General features: G+C 41.4%; 1 protein-coding gene across 1 annotated transcript in view; it reads right to left on the minus strand.

Moving 5' to 3' along the window:
• The window catches only part of tmtc1 (transmembrane O-mannosyltransferase targeting cadherins 1), an 82,118-nt gene that overhangs the window by 35,821 nt on the left and 22,277 nt on the right, over nt 1-24,020 (minus strand). The window contains exons 3-5 of the mRNA XM_017698917.2: nt 19,849-19,922; nt 18,547-18,723; nt 311-392 (exon numbers count right to left, since the gene is read on the minus strand). Coding sequence (XP_017554406.1) covers nt 311-392; nt 18,547-18,723; nt 19,849-19,922 — 333 coding nt within the window. The remainder of the gene's footprint in view (nt 1-310; nt 393-18,546; nt 18,724-19,848; nt 19,923-24,020) is intronic.

Consider the following 24,020-nt stretch of genomic DNA (forward strand, 5'->3'; position numbering starts at 1 on the left):
TAGTAGTGAGGAAATTTCACGACTGGACAGGTGGCGTCCGATCACGGTACCATGCTGGAGTTCACTGAGCTCCTGAGAGCGACCCATTCTTTCACTAATGTCTGTAGAAGCAGTCTGCAGGCCTAGGGGCCATAAATGTGACTGGACCACCTGAATTCAGTGCTTTGGATGGGTGAGTGAATACTTTTGGCAACATCGTGTAGTTTTTACAAGATGCGTCTTGAATTCTTGGTTCAGCCAGGAGTTTTTATCCTAAAGCTTCACTAATTCACATAAACATGCAGAGCAATTTTATAATGAAAACACTTACATATACAGAGACCACGCAGGCTCGTTTGATGAAAGGCCGAGCGATTCGGATCAGCTCCTTGAGTTTGGACCGTGACAGGTGCCTGAAACAGCGTTGAAATAAAGAGATCAGACAGTTGCTCAATCACTTGATGAATCCATGACTTAATCAACTAATGAGCTCTATGCGAGAGGGAGAGGTAATCAGATCATTCACCGGTAATTACTGTTATGCGGTTATCTGTCCTTAATTCTCACGCTTAGTCATCTATTCATTAATTCAGTAACCATGTTTCACAGCTTGCATGTCCATATGACACAATGAAAAGAAAGGCGAAGGTCTCAACTACATGCTTGCGCACCCGACAACAGCAGAAGACGAGCCGAAATTGAATAATCGCAGCCTTGTTGTTGAGGTGCAGTGTTTACAGTGAATATTAATAAAGCGTGACAGCTGTGACAGAAGACGTGAAGTGAGATGAACGAGGGAGTGTTTGGAGGAGGGGCAGGACGAGCGCTCCCACAATTCACAGCACTTCTGCTGATTGATTCACTAAAGCACAGGAGAGAGAGCTCTTCCTAAGTGTGCTTATGTGTGTGTGTGTGTGTGTGTGTGTCTGTCTCAGACTCCATTATACTCTGGAGATTCAGTTACTGCGCTCAAAGACAAGCCTGCATTTACTAAAACACTATACAGCCCTCCCCCTTCCACCTCCTTTTCCTGCCCACTGCCCTTCAGTTCTCCTTCAGATAAGAATGATGAGAGTAGAAGTTCAATTAAATTTACCAAACCTGTTCATTCCAGCTAAACATTTTAATAAGCTCAACACTCAGTTCATAAATGGTGATTACCGTACGACATCCAGAAATACGGTGCGCTTTTAATTTGGCCCTACAGGCGGCAACATGTGGCTCCGCAGCTGCATGTGTCTCTTTTACTGTCCTGTTGTGGCTCCACAGCAGAATTAGATTTGTAGGTAATAATAAAATAATCCACCTTTACAGGAAAATAAAGCTCTTCTGATCGTTCATCACAGTTTAACAATAAATGGTCTTACACGCTGGAGTTAATGTAGAACTGCTAATTCACCCTTCAAACCCTGAAGTCTGGTGCACAGACTGCTGGTCACCATAGCAACACAGACAATAACCTCATCTAGCTAGTAGCTAATGAAAAGGCAAAGTGAGAGACAAACATCAACACTTTGGAGACGAATGGAGTTATTTTCATTTAGAATCACTCCAGCTGGTTGAAGTCTGGTGCACAGATTGCTGGTCACCGTAGCAACACAGACAACATCTCTCCTAGCTAGTAGTTAACAAAACAGCAAGGAGAAAGATTGAAGACGAACATCAATTATGCTATAATGTTAGAAAGTCACGAGGCTGAAGTCAGATTAGTGTTCAAATTATACTGTTCCACCTTAAATGGTGCAACAGTTATGCTCTGGTGCCACCATTTAAGGTGGAATGGGAAAATTTGAACAAGAAGCTAATGAATGAGAAGCGACTCTAGCTTCGTAAAAAATCGAACCTTGAGAGGCATTTTATAAAAAACTACTTTTGCGGAAAGGGTTCCTGCCGGAGATGCGAGAAAAGCAGGTATAGCTGAGCTGAAGCTTAAAGCAGAGCAAAGTAAGTCTGTGTTTTTGTTTATATTATATTTTTAGCCTATACTAGAACATTAGCACACACTGAGTCATATTTACAGCCAAGATAGTAAAATGGACATAAAATGTTGTGGCTCTTGTAATGGGGAGCGAGGAGGCGGACGCATATGCAGAGATAAGCGAGATTTCTAAAGGGCAAATCCAAAATCAGGGTCGAGACAGTCCAGGGTCATGGAGCCAACACGGATCACATGAGAATTAGACATGATGAGAAACACACCAAACAAATCCTAATCAACAAACCGTACAAACAGAACATCCAACAGAGCAGATACACCAACACAACCAACATACATCAAGCAAAGCAAACAAGGACCAGCACTAGCCTAATGAAAACACTGGATTTAAATACAAGAGGGCTAACGAGGGTTCACAAGACACAGGTGGAAACAATGGTGAGTATAATCAGGGGAGGAATCCCCAAAACAAGGGGCCGGACTAGGAAACCAAAACAAATGCACACGGAAGATCAAAACACAACACAAACACATGGACAGGACAGGGAGGGGCCAATCGGGACCGCTCTCAAGGTGGATTGATTTTTACTGAAAGGACAAAATGGCTCTTCTTAAAATTCGGGTTGCCGATCTCTGGTCAAGCACAACCAGATGTCATATTTTTGTGATTATTTAAAGGGAAATTCCATTAAATTTTCTAAATGTCTCAGTGATTCATTTATTAATGTGTAAAAAAGTCATTCAAAATGTCTTAATGTAAACGGTGCTGTTCTAGTGTCAGAACTGTTCATATTGTAACAGTTGAATTTACGTAGAAAATTTACAAAAATTTGAGAAAATCCTCTTTAATTGCGTTTAGCATCACTGTGCTAAAAAAACTGCTGTGTTGAAATGTTCATAAAATGGAAGCTAACTCAAGCGAATGCTCACAGCCTAAACAGTAGCTTCTATTGAAATGAGTCTTTACGAAAAGCGTTTTACTGCATCTAAAAGTTTATTACTTTTGCAAAATTCACCAATATCAGCGCCAACAAAAACAGCACCCTCTCCCCACAAGGCACCGTCATGTCTCTTCTTTCAGTTTAAAACACAGTTATTAAACACTGATAATATATATAAATGTAAATACATAAATGTATATATATATATATATCATTGCTGTGGGAACAAAACCTTGTATCTTGGCTCCTCGCACTCTTGCATGTGCTTGTTTTTTTGTCTTCCATGTGCTTTTGTTTATCTTCCCAGTCCAGCCCCCTTGTTTTCAGTCTCCGCCTCTGATTGTTGCCACCTGTTTTCCACCTGTGTCCTGTTATCCCTTGTTATCCCCGTTGTGTTTAGGCCCTATGTTTTTCCTAGTGGTTTGTTGGTCTTTGTATTGTATTGTTTTGTTCGAAGTATTTCGTATGTATTGTATATATTGTTTGATCCTGTATTTGGATTCCTGTGCTCTTCATCATGTCTGTCCCTCCTGCTCTCCGTATTGGCTCTCTAACCCCGGACCGTCTCGACCCTGATTATGAATTTGCCCTTAATAAATCTCGCTTTTATATATATATATATATATATATATATATATATATATATGATGGAAACATGCTCCTGGACAGGACAGTAAGTATTGCAATTTTTTTTCATTCTATTGCTTGCAATTTGTACAATAAGTCAATGTAAACATAGCTAGTGAGGAAAAAAATACATAAATAAATAATAACAATTCCAGTGAGGGTCCTGTTGGTCCCAAAATGGGTTTCTACAGCTTAGAACTGCAAACTTTGAGCAGAATCTGATTACATGTGAACAACCATCAAGAACATTTCGTCTAGGAAGGTTCTCCATTGACCACTCAAACACACATAGTATCACATTACTGCATCAGAGCTTCAGTAACTCAGCAGCCTGCTGCGTATTAACGCATCAAAGCCTAAAGAGAGCATGAAGCAAAGCCAATAAAACAGCAACACTCAGGCATTTCCAGCAGCAGTTTTCACATCGCTTTCCAGCCGAGCAGCTGTGTAATGAGTGAAGAGCGAGCGCCAGAGAGATACTCGTTAATATTGCAGCGGTGTGGAATTACAGCAGGCCAAGATGAGAGACGGCCAAATCATTTAATATTAATTCAGCCCATCAGATCTCCTCCATCTAACCATACACAAAACTTTCAGCCTGTCGTCATTACCCTTTCAGTCAATCACGCTGCTGCATGTGGGTGCGTGAGCTGGGCTCCCCAGGGACGAGCTGGTTTGTGTGCACTTTTGGAAATCAAACACAGCTATACAGCTCCTGCTCCTCTCTGGGGAGGACAGGGAATGAGTCTGCTGTACTCTAAAGCTGTCAGCATCAATGTTGAGAGTAACACAGTAGAAAGTAGCACATGACATTAATGTGACTAATTTCTGAAAAACGAATTAGAGCAACTTCAGCTTTCAGTTGTTGTTCTTGTACCGAGATTACAGTTCCTGCCTTGAGATGAACTGTGTTGTGTTGCTTGTATGTCTTTACAAAAACAAAATAAATGATGTGCAATGCATTTAAACATAATTTGCCTCTGTAGGTGGTGCTCATATCTTTAACTGTTCATTCTCAATTCCAATCCTTGCATTACCCAAGTTTACATGCAGCCTACACTAAAAAAGTGGTTTGACTGGCCTACTTAAAAAACATTACTTTATGTAGTAACAGGAAACTGAACTAGTTTTATTCAACTTAAAATACTACATTCAATGAATCATTCATTCACAGTATTTATTTAGGTTGATTAGAAATAGTTAACTTACTTGTTACCACATGAAGTGAATTTCTGACAAGCCACTTTTTACAGCATAATAATCAGTTAATAATCCAACTAACAGCTCAATTGGAATAGAATACGTCCATGCAGAAGGATTAGACTAGTCCTATTGAGGCCATTCAGAATACAGTCTGAGAGAGCACGGTGGGTAATCCTGTAAATGTACTGCTAAATAGAAGAATAATAACCATGTAAACGTCTGTATCCGATTACATTCCCTATCGGAAAGTTTAAGTACGATCTGCATGTTCGTCGTGTCACAGTCAAAGTTTATAACGTTCAACATGGTTGGGAGTAGAAACTGGTCTGCAGAGGAGACGAAGTTTATGCTTTGATCTTTAAGAGATGGTGGTGGGACGGGCGTCCAGCTTATGTGTCTCAGCACACGACGTCTTCCTCTCGGCCTTCTTTAATAAGGACATGTGAAGGACGTTTTCCTGAGTGTGACATCATTTTAAAGTAATTACACAAGCACTGCTCACTGCTGCTCATCTCACTCTGACCGGACCTCACATGATGCTGGTTGTCATGGTAATGTCTACACTAAGTGGTTCTCTATGCATGTGTGTAATTTTGAAATCGAATACTGAGCATGTAAACAGAGATTTTCATCACATTGTTGAGTAGAGTGAGCATAAACACCTCAGTCTTAACCTATGATCGGAATGTATTCAATCAGATTGGCAAAAATCCTAGCCTTTCAAAACAGACATTCTTTCATCATGTCTCCTCAGAACATGAGGAAGAGATGCCAAGGACAAGATAGGAAGAAGGAGGAATCCATGCCATGCCCTTCACTTAGCTGTCACTTTCATCTGCCCATATTAAACAATTATATTCTATTATCAACTTTTTACACCAGCCTGCTTTAATGAAATTCAAATTAATCAACAATTTAATTAACTTCCATTAAACTTTCTCAGTATCCTCCCCCACCCTAATTAAAATAGTTTGGCGGCAACTTCCACAGAAGATGTACACGCATAAAAATGATGGTTCTTCACAGGTTCATCAGTAAAGAAATCCATTCTATATAGAACCATGAACACTCAAAGAGCTGTGTGCATGATTAAAGTGTTCTTCAGATTGATAGAGAATGTGCTGTATGTAGATGGTTCCATATAGAACCTTTTTGAAACACCAAAAATGGTTCTTCTGTTGTTGCAGGCTTGACATCATACCAACAGAAGAACTTTTTGGCGTCATGTAGAACCATTGTCTCTCCCTTTCTCCAGGCAAAGAACCGTTTAATCATGCAAAGAGTTCTTTTAGGATTCATTGTTCCATAAAGAACCCTCCTTTTTAAGAGAGTTTCTCCTCAGTTTCTCCAAGTGCATTTAAAGAACTGACACGTCCTTAAAGATGGCAGATTTTGATTCATCTCTGGGTCACGGGCTGATGGACAGAGGAGATAAGATTAATCAGTTAGGGGTTTGGAGACGAAGCTCTATATATTATGGCTGTTAAAAAAAACAAACCAAAACCAAAAACTAATTTTAAAAAGTACATCCATTTTTTTCTAAATCATTTGAGCACAGCAGTTGCCCTTTACACTGTGTCCAAATTTCTGGATGACCTGACCAACAGATAGAGAAAACCTCATTACACTGGCTTTACAATACACATCAGTAAAGAATGTTTTGTCTTGTTTTTCTTTGGACGACAACAACAGATCATCCGTGTCTGTGTGCTGCCTGTGCCAGCTGACTGTTTGACTCCGATTGTGAATACCTATACCAATAAGAGTCCTTGGGCAAGACTCCTAACACCACCTTCGACTTCCTGTGTAAAAAATGATCTAATTGTAAGTCGCTCTGGATAAGAGCGTCAGCCAAATGCCGTTAATGTAAATGTAAATGTACGAACAGCACAGTCTGATCACGTGAAGCATCCTAAACTCAGAGAACAATCTGTTGAACCTGTCTGTCTAATGTGTCTGATCCACTACTATGAAGCTACTATGAAACTTATGGATAAAGATCCCTGCGAGAGAGAGAGAGAGACACACACACACACACACACTACCTCTCCTACACAGACCAGACTCAGTTTTCATTCAGGAACAGCTCTGTAAGCTTTTCATATCACTCAATGATTTTACTTCAAGGCTGTTTTTGAACGAAAGGATAGCCTCTCGGGTTTCAAACGGCATCAGCCGCTCGTTATTTTTATCTTGTTTAAAGGCAGAAATACTGAGAAGCCATTTAAATGATGTTTACTGTGATTGACCATTTGTTTCAGAACAATTCAGAACAGAAGTAATCAGTACGTTAACCAGAAATGAACTGCCATAATTGCCTTTTGTTCATTGTTTGCAAATATTGGAGTTAAAGCCCAAAGTGGTGTAATAGCACCAGTCAGATAACACAACTTAGTCTAGTGGTCTCCAACCTTGCTCTAATTAAAAATAATTACTATTAAGATGCTGTTAATCTACGAGATTATGAGGCTATAAAAAAATGGCAAAATGAGAGGTGCGTTCAGAACAATGAACAGAGCTGTAGAGGATTCTTTAGTGAATGAGATCATTGCAAAACATTGAGAATGAAGTTACAATAACATTAACACCCAAGGGCGCTGGAGCCAATCCCAGCGGTCATTGGGTGGAAGGCAGGATACACCCCAGATAGGTCAGCCAGTCCATCACAGGGCAGACAGACAGACATATACATTCTCTCTCTCACACACACACACACACACACACACAACAACAATTTAGCAGTGTTACAAGACATTCTTAGAAATACACTCTGTAAGGATGGCTATAACAAAAAACATTCCAAAAAACAAAAAGACACAAATAAAGGTGAGCCATTATGTTGTGCTGGTAGCTCTTATTCAGTAGCCTTGATATATCCAGTAATGTCACACATCATGAAATTACCTGAGCACCCTGTCTAACTACAGCACATTAGTTTCTCAACAATGGAACAGAAGATCTAGCCAAACGGCTGGAGAAGTATTACCGACACAGCTCAGTCACTCATTCTTGACAAGAGGAGTTAAAGATGCATGCAACGAGTACCAGACCACAGAACACTAGGTACGAATGTAACTGCAGGCTATAAGTTCCAGATGACCACAAGAAGCCCAGTGGACACTCCCTGTCCTCCATGTGAGTTTATTTGTTTTATTGTCTCTGTTGTATATGACTTAAATTATATAAGACGTTGATTTATGAGAGCAAAGGTTAGTTTTTTCAAGATGGTAGGTATTTGCAAATCACTCTCCAGTGACCACACGCCTAAACACTCATGGAATTTGACAGGGAAAAGCAGAGAAACCATTTGCCATAAATCAACTGCCTGGCCTTCAGAGTTAGAGAACATCTAGCCAGAGTGAGAGAACTGGCAGAAAGTTAAAACAGTTATCAATCAAACAATAACATCTGCAGGTCCAGTGCAAGCAGAGTTCAGATGATGGTGTGTGTGTGTGTGTGTGTGTGTGTGTGCACTGTGAGCCAAAAAGAATGCATTATGGCATGTTTTTTTTTTACTACAATGGATGGGAATGGCTGGAAAAAGGAAGGGTGTTTACAAACAAAGCGAAACAGCTGGAACACAAAGCTTTGCTATGTCACAAACATGGGCTTTCTTCATGTAAAGAGAACATGTGTGCACCTCCCCAATTGGCTAGATCCATAAAAATAGCATAACAACATCCTCCAGTCTCATTTGGTACACAATGACACTGCATGAGATTCCAGCAGGATCTGTTAAAGATCATGATCACTTATGTACACTATATTTCCAAAAGTATTCACTCACCCATCCAAATAATTGAATCCAGGTGTTCCAATCACCTCCATGACCACAGGTGTATAAACCCAAGCAACTAGGCCTGCAGACTGCTTCTACAGACATTAGTGAAAGAATGGGTCGCTCTCAGAAGCTCAGTGAATTCCAGTGTGATACAGTGATCCAGGAGATTGCCAGGAGAACGGTACTTGTCTGACTGCATTGTGCCAAGTGGAAAGTTTGGTGGAGGGGGGATTATGGTGTGGGGTTGTTTTTAAGGAGTTGGGCTCGGCCCCTTAGTTCCAGTGATAGGAACTCTTAATGCTTCAGCAGACCAAAAGATTTCGGACAATTTCATGCTCCCAATTTTGTAGGAACAGTTTGGGGACGGCACCTTCCTGTTATAACATGACTGCTCACCAGTGCATAAAGCAAGGTCCATAAAGACAAGGATGGGCGAGTTTCGTGTGGAAGAACTTGACTGGCCTGCACAGAGTCCTGACCTCAACACGACCGAACACCTTTGGGATGAATTAGAGAGGAGACTGTGAGCCAGGCCTTCTCGTCCAACATCAGTGTCTGACCTCACAAACGTGCTTCCCATAAACACACTCCTAACCTTGTGGAAAGCCTTCCCAGAAGAGCTGAAGCTGTTATAACTGCAAAGGGTGGGCCGACATCATATTAAACCCTAGGGATTAAGAATGGGATGTCGCTCAAGTTCATATGCGTGTGAAGGCAGACGAGCGAACACTTTTGGAAATATAATGTATATCACATCATTCATCAGCACCAATGAGTAATCGATTGTCAATAAAATAAGTATTTTACCATCATATACACAATTACCTGCATTGCTGTGTCCCTTTTGCACAGGAGCAGAACGACTGTCGCTTGTCTCAAGCAGTATGCTACTAAAATTATGAACAACATACACTCTAGTGATGTTTTATACTCTCGAAAACTTAAGAAAACCAATCAGACAGCCAATAAGAATGGAGCAAAAACTCAACAGCTGTGGCCAGCTTGCCATAAATCAACTGCCTGGTCTTCAGAGTTAGAGAACATCTAGCCAGAGTGAGAGAACTGGCAGAAAGTTAAAACAGTTATCAATCAAACAATAACATCTGCAGGTCCAGTGCAAGCAGAGTTCAGATGATGGTGTGTGTGTGTGTGTGTGTGTGTGTGTGTGTGTGTGTGTGTGTGTGTGTGTGTGTGTGTGCACTGTGAGCCAAAAAGAATGCATTATGGCATGTTTTTTTACTACAATGGTTGGGAATGGCTGGAAAAAGGAAGGGTGTTTATAAACAAAGCGAAACAGCTGGAACACAAAGCTTTGCTATGTCACAAACATGGGCTTTCTTCATGTAAAGAGAACATGTGTGCCCCTCCCCAATTGGCTAGATCCATAAAAATAGCATAACAACATCCTCCAGTCTCATTTGGTACACAATGACACTGCATGAGATTCCAGCAGGATCTGTTAAAGATCATGATCACTTATGTACACTATATTTCCAAAAGTATTCACTCACCCATCCAAATAATTGAATCCAGGTGTTCCAATCACCTCCATGACCACAGGTGTATAAACCCAAGCAACTAGGCCTGCAGACTGCTTCTACAGACATTAGTGAAAGAATGGGTCGCTCTCAGAAGCTCAGTGAATTCCAGTGTGATACAGTGATCCAGGAGATTGCCAGGAGAACGGTACTTGTCTGACTGCATTGTGCCAAGTGGAAAGTTTGGTGGAGGGGGGATTATGGTGTGGGGTTGTTTTTAAGGAGTTGGGCCAGTGATAGGAACTCTTAATGCTTCAGCAGACCAAAAGATTTCGGACAATTTCATGCTCCCAATTTTGTAGGAACAGTTTGGGGACGGCACCTTCCTGTTATTACATGACTGCGCACCAGTGTTCCTTCTGCCCCATTGACAGTTGAGATAGACTCCAGCCCCCCATGACCCTAAAGGATAAGTGGCATAGAAATTGTATGTTATTTATTCATTTATATGTTAAGTGATCATTCTGCTTTGCTTAGGCTGTCGCATAATTTACGGTATTTCACTTCATGCATTCCCTCCCGCCTACAGCGGGCTGGTTTCCTGCTCGCAACACTGAAAATTAGTCCCGCGCCACAAGATAGTGTAGCAGGTCCTGTGGGAATCCACGGGAGTGCAGACCTCTAATCCGGAGCAATAGCAAGAGCTCTAATACAGACAGGAACAGAGTCTCAACAGCCCAACCACTGCTGGGATATCACAGTGTCTCTGACAGAAAAGGACAATTTGACTGACGTGGAAAAAAAGGCTATTCTGTTTCGGGTAATATGCAGATTATCTTGCTCTATTTAAAGGCCTTGCTACTGGTGACTCATTAGCATTTAGCTTGATAAACAAAACTTTCCTGTCAGACTGATAAAAAAACAATGGAAATTGTGTGGCGCTGTCATAAAAACAGATAAATGCACCATTTATTCCAACTGTTTTTCTGTTTTCAAAACTTTTAATTACAATATTTATCAGATTTTACTGCATATTCGCTGCAGCCCTACAAGCTTTATTGCTCTTTTTGTATTTTGATCACAGCCCAACTCCTCGGCCATCATATCATGCTCCACTGACCCTTACACCCTATCCACTCTATCACTCTGCTGGACTTGAGCTTCTGTGGAGGCATGTCACATGTTAAGTAGCTGGGAGGGTAATAGAAGTAAATGATTGTGAGAGAGAGAGAGAGATAATGAGCGTCTGGGGCTCAGCGAGTGGAGCAGAGGAGTGAGGTGCTTGTTTGTTTCGCCTGAGTGACCGTCTTTGTTTGCCAATTATGGGCGCAGCGGCAGGGACCAGGCGAGCCTTAATTGGGAGATTGCCTTGTGCATTTTCTATCAGTGAGCTGTCTGCTGATCTTTGGCCGCCTCATTTGTTGCCGTAATTTGCTCGCTACCAGCCAATCACACGAAAGCAGCTAATGAGAATTGCTTTGAGAAGAACTCCTAAGTTTCAATAAAAAATGCCTCATAAGAAGCTTATTTGGAAGAGTTTTTTCTCCAAGTGAAATTGCCCTTTCTACAAGAACACCAGCAAAGAGACAGCTGTATCGTCTTATTAGTCTTCTTAAAGTGGATAAAATAGAAGTTTGTTGGAAGTTGCTGGAGTAACGTTAGTGTAATAAGGCAACTTATGCACACAAGGCCAAAGAGTGAAACAAAGATGTAATGCAAGGAATGGTTTGCCAACACACACTATATTTCCAAATTCGCTCATCTGCCTTCACACATCTGAACTTGAGTGACATCCCAGTCTTAATCCATAGGGTTTCATATAATCTTGGCCCAGCCTTTGCAGCTATAACAGCTTCAACTCTTCTGGCAAGGCTTTCCACAAGGTTTAGGAGTGTGTTTATGGGAATTTTTGACCGTTCTTCCAGAAGCACATTTGGGAGGTCAGACACTGATGTTGGATGAGAGGGCCTGACTCACAGTCTCCGCTCTAATTCATCCCAAAGGTGTTCTATCGGGTTGAGGTCAGGACTCTGTGCAGGCCAGTCAAGTTCTTCAACACCAACTTGGCTCATCCATGTCTTTATGGACCTGCACAGTCATGTTGGAATTTGTGTTCACACAAAGTTGGGAGCATGAAATTGTCCAAAATCTCTTGGTGCTGAAGCATTAAGAGTTCCTTTCACTGGAACGAAGGGGCCGAGCCCAACTCCTGAAAAACAACCCTGCACCAGTGACCTCTGCGCACTATGCCCCTCAGCATCCGCTGACCCCGCTCTGTCATTTTATGTGGCCGACCACTTTGTGGCTGATTTGCTGTCATTCCCAATTACTTCCACTTTGTTATAATCCCACTGACAGTTGACTGGAATATTTAGTAGTGAGGAAATTTCTTGACTGGACTTGTTGCACAGGTGGCGTCCGATCACGGTACCACGCTGGAGTTCACTGAGCTCCTGAGATCGACCCATTCTTTCACTAATGTCTGTAGAAGCAGTCTGCAGGCCTAGGGGCTCGGCTTTATACACCTGTGGCCATGGAAGTGATTGGAACACCTGAATTCAATGATTTGGATGGGTGAGTGAATACTTTTGGAAATATAGTGTAAGCACATCATTTTACACGAGCATTGATTTCAAAGGCCTTGGAAGCAGAAACAATAGTCTCTCAGAGCTGCTATTACACAATGTGGGAGAGAATCTAATGAGAATTTCTCATCAGAAAATGTTTGCATGCACTGAAATCATGTCCGTCGTGATTAATCGATTCAACTCAAATATGCTATCAAAACAGAAATCAATGTACATTTTGAATTCTAAAAGTTAATTCTAGTACTTAAATCTGACTGGCTGGCCGTTGTAAAATTCACAATACACACACACGTTTGACCACTTCACAACAAATGAATTTTATATTACTACGGCACAGCATAGAAAAAAATGCCTTGTGCTGAGAATAGAATAATCTCTGACTCTCATGCTGCTCGCATGGACCACTGACTATACTGATGAAGTAAGAACCCGTTATGCAATATGTAGGGAGCAGGGAGCCACTTGAGATTGAGCCCCAGCAGGAGAAGAGAGGGGAGCGTTGGATTGGTGTTAAATAAGTAATTTGGTGCCCAAAAAGTGCCTATAAACCGAAGGTTTGTACATTAAACAGTGCTGTGTTATCATATGTTGGTGAAGATGCAGTCGCTTCGCTTTCAAATTTTCCTGTTCCACCTTAAATGGTGCCGCATTTACAATTTAAGGTGGAACGGGAAAATTCGAACAAGAAGCTGGAGCGACTTCAAGAAGCGACTTCAGCCTCGTAAAACAATCAAACGTTGAGACATTTTACAAGAAAGTGATCTGGTGAAAAGTTTCCTGGTGGAGATGGGAGGAAAGCGGCTATAGCTAAAGCTTAAAGCAGAGCAATGCAAGTTTGCGTTTTCGTTTATATTTTTCATCTAACTCATACTAGGACATTATCACACACGGAGACATACTGGACGTTAAATGTTGTAGCTCCCAAGATGGTTTGATTTTTATTGAAAGGACAAAATGTCTTTTTGGGTCGTGACTCGTGACCTAACCTGGCTTTTAATGCAGAGCCAGTTGGATTTTTCACTCGTCCAGTTGTGTTTTTTGTTATGTGCCGCCACAGACTGTCCGGGCACTGCACTTCCCAGTTCCGCCCTTTGTGATCCGTCAATATTACATTATAAATTAAATATTTAGAAAATTATTATTTTGACATTTGCGAATCGATTCAGAATCGTTCACATCTGCATCGAGATGCATCTAAGAATCAATTGTTTCCTGCACCTTAATAATAAATTATTTTCTGAAAAAAAATGTACATTTTATTATATTTTATGTTGGCTGCTGTTTTATAAAAGCATGCATGCGTTACTGCAATTTAGCCCATCCAGTGATAAAATCACAGTAACACACGGCCTCTCATAGCTCATAGCTATGTCCATAAAGGGTTTTGGAATATTTGGGGGGAGATATGCAGTTATTACTCAGTTAGATTCTGTGGTAGACATGCAAACAAAGCCATTCAGAGTGGTTTGATGCGAAATGGTTTATTGTGAAGAAACTTACCGACTTAGATTTCTTTGCAGTGGAGGTAATAGGAACCAAGGGTCACCATGTCAAATAGCCATTTTTTATTACTGATATTGACCAGAAAGCCTACATGTGTCTTCTGAACGTTTATATGAAATGGTGAGGTGTAAATTGTGGTCAATCTGGGGAAAAAAAATAGTTTTTGTCTGAGACTATTTTGCTTTACAGCGCTTTGCATGTAACTCTCTGCAACTAACAGATCAAAATAAAAATAAAAAACACGCTAACAGGCCAAAGCTTAATCTCAACGTCTCAGGCATCAGGCAGTGTATTCATAACCATTTTATGTAATAACATGTGAGAGAGCGTTTAGAGGCATTAAACTCTTCAGACGTCTGGTTCCCATCACCACCACTGGGAAAAATTCAGCGTTTCTCTAGAATGAAGCATTTCACATCAAACCACCCTGAATGAATTTGTTTATGTGTTAATGATCGTATCATACAATACTGTCAAAATAGTCTGTAGGTCATTTGATTATTAATGCAATAAAAGTATTATAAGTACACAAACAATGAAAACGAATTGATAGTGACAGCCTCACTGTAATATGTCCCAGTAGTCCACCACAAAGACGTCTGTGGAGTCTCAGTGGGTTCTGCGATGAAAAAAGACAATCCCCTACAACCTCATCCTGCTGGAGGGCCCTCAGTGTAACCAATCTGATTGTTGTCTTTTGACAAAGTGAACATTCAGTACTTAAAAAATGAACTCATTGTTCTTCAAAAGCTGCCCAAGTAAACTCCCCCTCTTTCTTTTCATCTGTTCTTTTCTTTCCCTCCGTCTCCCTCCCTCCCCCTTGCTCTCTGTCTCTCTGTACGTGTAAGGATGTGGCTGCCGCTGCTGTCCGGCTTTCAGTCTGACGGATGGCGGGTGGTAATTCATAGCTCCTCCCAGGCAGGAGCAGGATTGAAAGCATATGGCTCATCACTCTGCTAAGCCTCTCAGTGGAATTCTCCATAAACATTCCAGTCCAGTCCACTTCATTCCAGAAACAGAAAGAGGATAACGTGCACAGGGGCTTCACAGAGGCTAAGTTAACGTCAAAATGTACCTATTCTACATCATATCTGCTAATATAATGCATTTTTAACAGGGATGGGCTGATATGGGAATTATGATTGAGAAATTTGATATTTTCTTGACCATATCTGCCCATACACATACCAAATGCTGATATAAACATATAAAACGCAGAATTTGGGACTAAATCTACCTGGATTATCATTATAGACAAATAAAATATTTATTTCTATAAGGATTACACATGCAGTAAAATTAATATAATGCAAATATTTTATTCTGGGGTACTATGAAAATATTTATTTTACCATCTAAGCGTTGGCCTTTTCATCAAGAGATCACGAGTTTGAGCCCTGGTGATGCTACAGCTATCCATGGCCGGGAGTCCTAGAGAGCACAATTGGCCTCACTCTCTCTGGGTGGGTAGGATGCCCCCCACTCTCCCCCCACCACCCAACGTGATGCTAGTCAGTGCAGGCGTCTGTTAGCTGACGTAACACATCTGGTGGTTGGTGCTTTCCTCCGAGCGCGTTCGGCTGTCCCGTGATGTTGCGTGAGCGGCAGTTTGAAAAGAAGTCTCAGAGGAAGCCTGTGTTAGACTTCACCCCCCTAGCATTGATAGTATTGCGTGATTGGGGAATCCTAACTTGTGGGTGGAATTGGAGAAAAAATAGAAACATTTTTGTGAATACAAAAACATTTATTAAATGCTAATTTTTTTAAAGCGAATATTTGCCAACACTGATACCGATATGATTCCAATATCATCTCTATTTTTTAAAGCTAATCGATTAGTACTGCAAGAAAAGCTGTGGTGTGCACAGTGCAGATATATGATCAATCCTAGCTAGACTGAGCTGCTATTCATCCCTACGACAACATGTCCTCATCACTCTCCGATCGTTCTGTCTGAAGATGCGAGAAGTCTTGGTGTGATTCTGGACGGTCAGTTATCGTTCTCGGCTCATATTTTGAATCTGACGCTGGTTTGTACTGTACGACGTCCGGGGGAATCCACCCTTTCTTACTCGAGAGGCCACCCAGGTGCTTGTTCAGTCTCTCGTCATCTAAAGGCTTGACTACTGCAACTTGCTCTTGGCTGGTCTTCCCATGCAGGCCTTCAAGCCTCTTCCAACTGATCCAGGATGCAGCAGCACTTCAATCTCCCCAAGTTCACATCACCCCACTGCTGTGCCCCCTTCACTGGCTTCCTGTAGCTGCACGCATCAGGTTTAAAACCCTGATGTCTACAAAGCCAAAAACGGACCAACCCCCCCCCCCCCCCCCCCCCCCCCCCCCTCCAATGGCAATGGTCAAAACTCGAACTGTACCTCGAGCCCTTTGAGCTTCAAATACAGCTCGGATTGACCCGCCATCCTACAAGACACGTGGAAGACAAGCGACAGGGAGGTGGAGCAACAAAGAAGAGAGGGAAAAGAGAGACAGGAGGGATGAGCAGGAGCAACGATCCCCTGGACCTACTATCTTGATGAAGTAAGAACCCTTTTCTTGTTTAAACTGAGGGGCTGACAACGTATGTTCTTGACCAGAACAAGGCTGGTCAGCTAGTTAACAGGTTACAAGAGCCAACAGCCTAAACAGCTCCATCATGAATATCTCAGGCTTGAGTTAAAGCACTCACAGTACGATTAACTGAAAAACGACAGTACAAAAGTCTAAAAATATCACTTGAATGAATTACATGCTTGAAATGGTCCTGTTTTAGTCATGTCAACCCCAGGCTGAACCCCAAATGGCTCCGTACTCCCTAAATAGTAAGCTAGCTATAAAAGTTCAGAAGTTTAGCCTCAACAGCCAAATAGTGCATCATTTATCGAGAGCAGATGCGTCTGAATCCCAAATGACTCTTTCTAAGCAATATTTTGAACTGCTGGGCTGCAGTATAAATTCTTATGTAGTGCACTATGTAGGAAGCAGGGAGCCATTTGAGATTCAGCCCCAGCAGGAAAAGAGGGGCGGTGCTGGATTGGTGCTAAGTAAGACTCACGGTGGTAATTTAGTGACCAAAAATACTTATAAAGTGAAAGTTTGTACATCAAACAGTGCTGTGTTATAAATAATTAACTGTGATACACAGCAAGGGGCGACTAAACGTTCTCCTCGTTCAGTGGTCCACGCTTGCTTGGCAAGGATAGCGCACTCTAAAGGAACTACATTTCTTGACTAATTACTTGTATGTCAATTATTATTCATAATAACTTATTTTCTTTTTTTCATATTTTATGTTGGCTGGCGTTTTATAAAAGCAATAAGCCAGCAGCAGCGAGAGACTGAAAAACTGGAAAGCTGGAATGAGAAAAGGACTAAAGAAAGTGTCCAGCTTTGGTTTCATAGTTTGTGTTGGTTTGGTGTGAAAATAAAGTTGGATTTGCTGCTGCAGACGTTTCTCCTGCCTCCTGCATCCTTCCTGAGCCCAGGGTAGCACAGGCTGTGCTACAATCACCTTTCATGGTGAAAGAGTAAGATACCAAACTACTGATGCTGACATTAGTGGAGTTCCCCTTTAATTGAAGCTAGTTACATGAATTACATCTACATTTGATTTAAATTCTGCACCAACAGGTTTGGGCCTGCATACCTTTTTTTGGTCAAAAAAATAAATCATTAAATAAAAAAAGACAAACATTTTTTTTCTGCAGAAGACTGTACGCAAACAAATCTGCTCGTTTCAAAGTGAGGGATGAATGCACAGAGGCAAGAAGACGCATTTCAAGGCCCACAGGGTTTATGCAATTGAGCTAGAAGGGTTAAACACATGTGAACCTTCTAACATGCCACCACTGCGGCGAAGGGCTTTGATTAGGCAAAATACCTTCAACTATTCCATTAGGTTGTGGTGAATGGATTAGTCTGCAGTCTCAGACTCAGCGTGAGTGCAGTGGAAGCAGGAAGCATTAGCATGGCACCTGCTGACGAGCTTCTTTTCAGCTTCTTTTATTATAAGAGTTTAAAATGACATCACCATCTATTTGACTGGAAAGAGTTACAGCCTCATACGACACCCAGCTTCTGAATGTAGCTTATGAAATATGAAAGTTATGAAAAATATAACAAAGTGCGTTTTGGAACAACTGGTAGTCTCAAGGAGTTCAAGAGGCTACAGAGTTTATGCAATTGAGCTAGAAGGGTTAAACACATGTGAACCTTCTAACATGCCACCACTGCGGCGAAGGGCTTTGATTAGGCAAAATACCTTCAACTATTCCATTAGGTTGTGGTGAATGGATTAGTCTGCAGTCTCAGACTCAGCGTGAGTGCAGTGGAAGCAGGAAGCATTAGCATGGCACCTGCTGACGAGCATGAACACCCACGCGCTTCCCAGCCGCTCCGCGTTTTGAGCAGAGCGACGCCTTGCCAGGTCACCCTGATAATGCCGGTTCGGAATTCCACATGGTAACAAACTGCACACGGACTCTTACAAAACACACAAACGGCATATACATACGAGAGGAAGGGCTTGCAGCAGAGCACCAGGCTGTCGTAGAGGATGCACACTCCGAAAACGGTGACGCCCGTCTCTTTGACCAGCATGGCACAGGTGCCCAGGAAGAGGGAGAGCCCTAGAGAACATGGAGACACCGTCGAGGGGAACGAGTCCGCCGTGTCGCACCCTGACACACTCCTGCAGGAAAGATGAAGGGAAACGTATTACCTCATATTAGCTCATCTAGTAAACCTAGAAAATGCTGGGTTCTGTTAAAGCTGGTGCAGGGAGCATACAGTTACAATCGTATGCCAGAGTCTAAACAAATTACCCAGTCAAATAACCCAGTTTTTCTAAGCGACAGTAACTTAGAACTGTTCTGCATAATTTCGACTTTGTGAGTTTAGCATTTGGGGAAAAAACTATAAAATGTGCCATAACTTTTGTCCAGTTCACACTTTTTTTTCTTTTTCAAATATGTTAAATTTAGGAAATACACTGTAATTATATTAAAGAGGTAATTAAGAGTATGTTAACCTCTTATTCTCCAGGGTATATTTTGGTTTGTCCGTCTGAATTTACACGACCAAACTGTAAGGCAAATTATTCAGTAGCTGCATGAAATAAATGTAAATTTTTATCTTTTTTTTTTTTTTGGTAAAAGCCCTTCAAATGAACAGAATGTGTGTTTTATGATCACACATACTGCTTTATGCTTATAGTTTACTGCTGAAAGCCAAAAACCTCATTTTTACAGAACAGATCACTGAAGAGACGCCCTCTGTTTATAGTTTATAGCCCAGATTTGTGGAAAAATGAGTTCAGCTTCTTTTATTATAAGAGTTTAAAATGACATCACCATCTATTTGACTGGAAAGAGTTACAGCCTCATACGACACCCAGCTTCTGAATGTAGCTTATGAAATATGAAAGTTATGAAAAATATAACAAAGTGCGTTTTGGAACAACTGGTAGTCTCAAGGAGTTCAAGAGGCTACAGAGTTTATGCAATTGAGGAAAAAACACGACAGGTCACTAGAGCTCATGCTTTAATGGATGGAAGATGAGTATCTAACACAGCCGGCATGATTAAGATGCAGGAGTATTTGTTATGCCAGACAGATGACAAAAATCTCCTTTGAAAAATTATTGTTTTAATGGAGCTCATAAATATTAACACGTTTTCAAAACCCGCAAAATGCTTTTTGGGCCAGCCCTAGATATTACAGTTATTTAAAAAAGGAGGAAAAGTTGGAGTGGCCACAGGGAGAGTGTTTGCGAGATGTGGGAAGTAGAGCAGATAAGACAGGATGACATTCTTACCTAATATAGGAGAGAAAGGCCAGGAGAAACAACATACTGGCCAACACATCTGCTCTCCCAACGATGCCGGACACCTGAAACACATAAACAGACAAACACATGTTTTTACCCAATCTTAGGGCCATACCTGTTTTCAAATATACACTGTTGCGGTCAAAACCCTGTATCACCAAAAAGTAGCATCTCCTGTCATTCATAACCACTTAGTGTAATAACTTAATGGGATGTAGCTTTTAGAGCCATTAAAAGCTTCGGACGTCTGGTTCCTATAATGGACTATAATGGTGAACAATTCTGACTCAGTAAATTCTCTAGAAAGGCGCATTTCACACCAAACCACTCTGAATGATTTTGTTTACATGATTCTGTTAATGCATTCATTCAGAGCCATTAAGTCATTTTGCTAAATCAGCGGAGTTTCCCTTTAAGGCATCCTCTACAGAGAACACAGCATTTTTCTGCAAACTCAAGTTCTACTTATTTGCGAAGTTTAAAATGTGCCACAACTTTTGTACAATCCACATTTTATGTTATCCCCCCACCCCCCATTTGATCAGGAGAGCCAGAACTTTTAGATAAGTCTGTACATGAACAGTACAGGTGCATCTTCACATGTTAGCAGCACTACAAAGGCATCATGCCATAATGAAGCTGTTACTAAGAGAAAAATGAGGAACAATGAGGAAATTATTCGATTCTCAATATCAGAAGTGCCAAAACTAATAATAATCACACGTATGCATCCAATAACGCTACAAAGGACTTTCTCCAACTGTAAGCTGGTCTAAACTGAGAAGTACAGAATCGTTTGTGTTCCTCCCGATATGGAACCACGCAGTCGGATAAGGGACACGGTGCAGTCAAAACATCAGAAGCAGAGAAGACAATAAAGCAGCAGAAGAGCAGTCATAAATCTTGAGTGTTAGCTCAATATCCAGAGATAGAGGTCAAAGAGGAGAGGGCAGATGTGCATTCCAGTCTGCAGTGTGACTGAGGATGCCTGGAGGATTAGACTTAAAAAGACAACTGAATGACATTCACAAGGAGAGAGAGACAGATAGAGACAGATAGAGAGAGAGCGAGAGAGAGCGAGAGAGAGAGTTACTGTCCTCTATGCATTTGCATCCTTTCATCTTTCCCATCCCCCTCTTTAGGATGCAACACATTCTTCCCTTCTTCATCTCTCTCTTTGTATTTTCCCCTGTATTTCACCCCCTCGTCTCCACCACAGGGACAAACGTTTAAATGATCCGAAAATACACTCTCTACTCCCAACATCTGGAGGGCTCTGAAGCCCATCCCCCTGCAGGCTGGATTCCACAGCAGCCCCATCACACACACGCTCAGCACACACACCCTGTGGAGAGAGACCTGCTGCACAGCTCTGCTTACACACTGCACGCTCTGCATGTAGCCATCATCCTGTTTTTACACTAACACATGGCCTTGATGAAACACTGCGCCCAAAAAAGCTAATGTTGCTAATACTGAACATGAGCCACATTCGAATACTTCAATAACTAACTGACTAAATGACTTCATTCTGGCTGCACGCCTTGTGCAAAACAGCTCACTGCGATTACACTGCTACATACTGCTGCTGTCAGAGGAAAGCCTCGTATCTCCAAATGAAAACATACTGCACTTTTGAAGCAAGTCAATGGAACCAGATGTTTTCACACACATTTATTTTCTTTGGCATTTCACCCAAATTAATTCTCCATTTCTTCTTTTATTCTATGTGTAATTTCTATTTTTTCTAGAGTTGTTTTAAATGACTCTTTTTACATTAGTCTGTATTTATTGTGATTTTATTGTTTAGATTTTAGTTATATTATTCCATATTATTAGTGCACTTTGTACAGCACTTTGGCCAACTGACGTTGTTTTTAAATGTGCTTTATAAATAAATTTGACATTGACATTTTTTCCAAGTCATTTTGGGTCCTTTCTTGTAGCCCATTTATCATGAAATTTACATACTTAAATTTACAAACGTAAAGGGCAACAGGCGTTTTGAAATTATGACAAAAACAGACAAATATTACAAGGTTTTCTTCCAACAGCAGCGATATGCTCTGTAATATATTAAGAAGTGGTGACCCCTTAACATGACACTGTCAATTCATCAAAATATCCACTTAATTTTGTGATTTCTTACTTGCATGTTCCAGCCTTCTACAGTATCAGTGCCACAAAGGCCGAAACCTTGATAACGATAAACAACATGCACTCTGGACACATAATTAGGAACCTGTACATCGGCTCAGTCAATTACCCGTGGCAATGTCATGTGGCAGCAGCACGTGTCTAAAATCTTGCATATACGGGTCAAGAGTTTCAGTTAAGGTTCACACCAAACATCAGAATGGGGAACAAATGTGATGTGTGACTTCCTTTGGTGTTAGTGCCAGATGGGGGTCTGAGTATTTCACAAACTGCTGATGTGGCATTTTCACGCATGACAGTCTCTAGAGCAGAAGTCGCCAACCCAAATGTTAACAAGAGCCTTTTTTTTTTTTAAATCCTTTCAACAAAATTATTTTTTCACTTGTCTGTAAATATGTCTCAGTGTGTGCCAGTGTACTGTTGCAGGATAATAAATATAAATATAAAACACAAACTTACTTTAGCTCCACTATAGCAGCTTTTCTCACATCTCTAGCAGGAAACTTTTCCACAAAAGTAGAATAGTTTCTTGTAAAATGTCTCTCACCTTTCCGTTTTTATGAGGCTGAAGTCAGCTTCTCATTCGCCAGCTTCCTGCTCAAATTTTTGCATTCCACCTTAAAAGCACCACCTAAGGTGCCAAAATGTAACAGCTGTATCACTTGAGGTGGAACAGGAAAATCCAACCCAGAAGCTGATTTCAGCTTTGCGACTTTTTAGTGTTTAACCCTGCATTTACACGGGCAGCGACGCACCACGACGCGACAAGGCGATCGGAGGTCATTTATCTTCAATGAAAGCTGCCGATTTCCAGCAACAGAAGGTGGCGCAATCGTTGACAACACAAAGTGGGCGGAAAGTTGAACTGAGTTTAACTTTATGCAAATAAGGAGTGAAGCGAAGTCATGATTACCAATAGGAGCAGTGAGCAGCGTAGTATGCTTCTTTTTTGGTTCCTAGATAATTGTTCCTACTGGAGATGGAACAATGGTGGTGGTACTTTTGCCACAAACAGACAGACATCACAAAGACCAAAAATGTTTTCCCCACATACTGACTGCACAGACACAGATGAAATAAAAAAAGCGATTTCTCACCACGATTTTTAGTTGTAATGGGAACGCATCTGATCTGTGCTTGTCGTCAGTAAAACTATTGGAGTACGCTGGAGTTTGGAAATGGCCACAGGCAATGAGCCACCAGCGATTTGGCCGACAAGAGGGCGAAAAGTCACTGTCAGTGTTAACGCAGAGTAAGAGTTTCTTGTTGTAGAAAACGTATCAGGAAACCAGCTGGAGTGAGTATAAATGCAAATATGTCCATTCATTTCCAAACTATCATCTATTCTCTTTGCTTTTTCAGTAGCTATTAGCAAGGTGAGATTGTTGCCTGTGTTGCTATGGTGACCAGCAGTCTGCACGCCAACGCTCAACGGGTCAAACGCTGGTGAATTACCAGTTATAGGCTACGTAAAACCCCAGCATTTAAGACCATTATTCCTAAAACTGTGTTACAACAATCAGCAGAGCTTCATTTTACTGGAAAGGATTATTTTAATTCTACCTAAAACAATTTAATTCTGCTGTGGAGCCACAACAGGGCAGCAAAGGAGCCGCATGTGGCTCTGGGGCTGCATGGTGCCGACCCCTGTTATAGAGTTTGCACAGAATGGTGCAGAAAAGACACATCCAGTGAGCGGCAGTTCAGTGGGCCTAAACGCTGTGTTGACGCTGTGTAAGGGAGGTCAGAGGAGAAAGACTATACTTTGTTCTAATCTGACAGGCTATGGTAACTCTTTACAACAGCAGTGATCACAAAAACATTCCTGAAAGCAACATGGTGAACCCTGAGGAGGACGGGCTACGACAGCAGGGGTCCCCATCAGGTTCCACTCCTGTCAACTGAAAACAGGAATCTAAAGATATGGCGGATGCAGTCTCACCAAGACTGGACACACAAAGATGGAAAAACGTTCAAATTTGGCGTCAACAGAATGAGTCTGT

The sequence above is a fragment of the Pygocentrus nattereri genome, chromosome 1, assembly GCF_015220715.1.
Source record: "Pygocentrus nattereri isolate fPygNat1 chromosome 1, fPygNat1.pri, whole genome shotgun sequence".
Taxonomy (NCBI): Eukaryota; Metazoa; Chordata; class Actinopteri; order Characiformes; family Serrasalmidae; genus Pygocentrus; species Pygocentrus nattereri.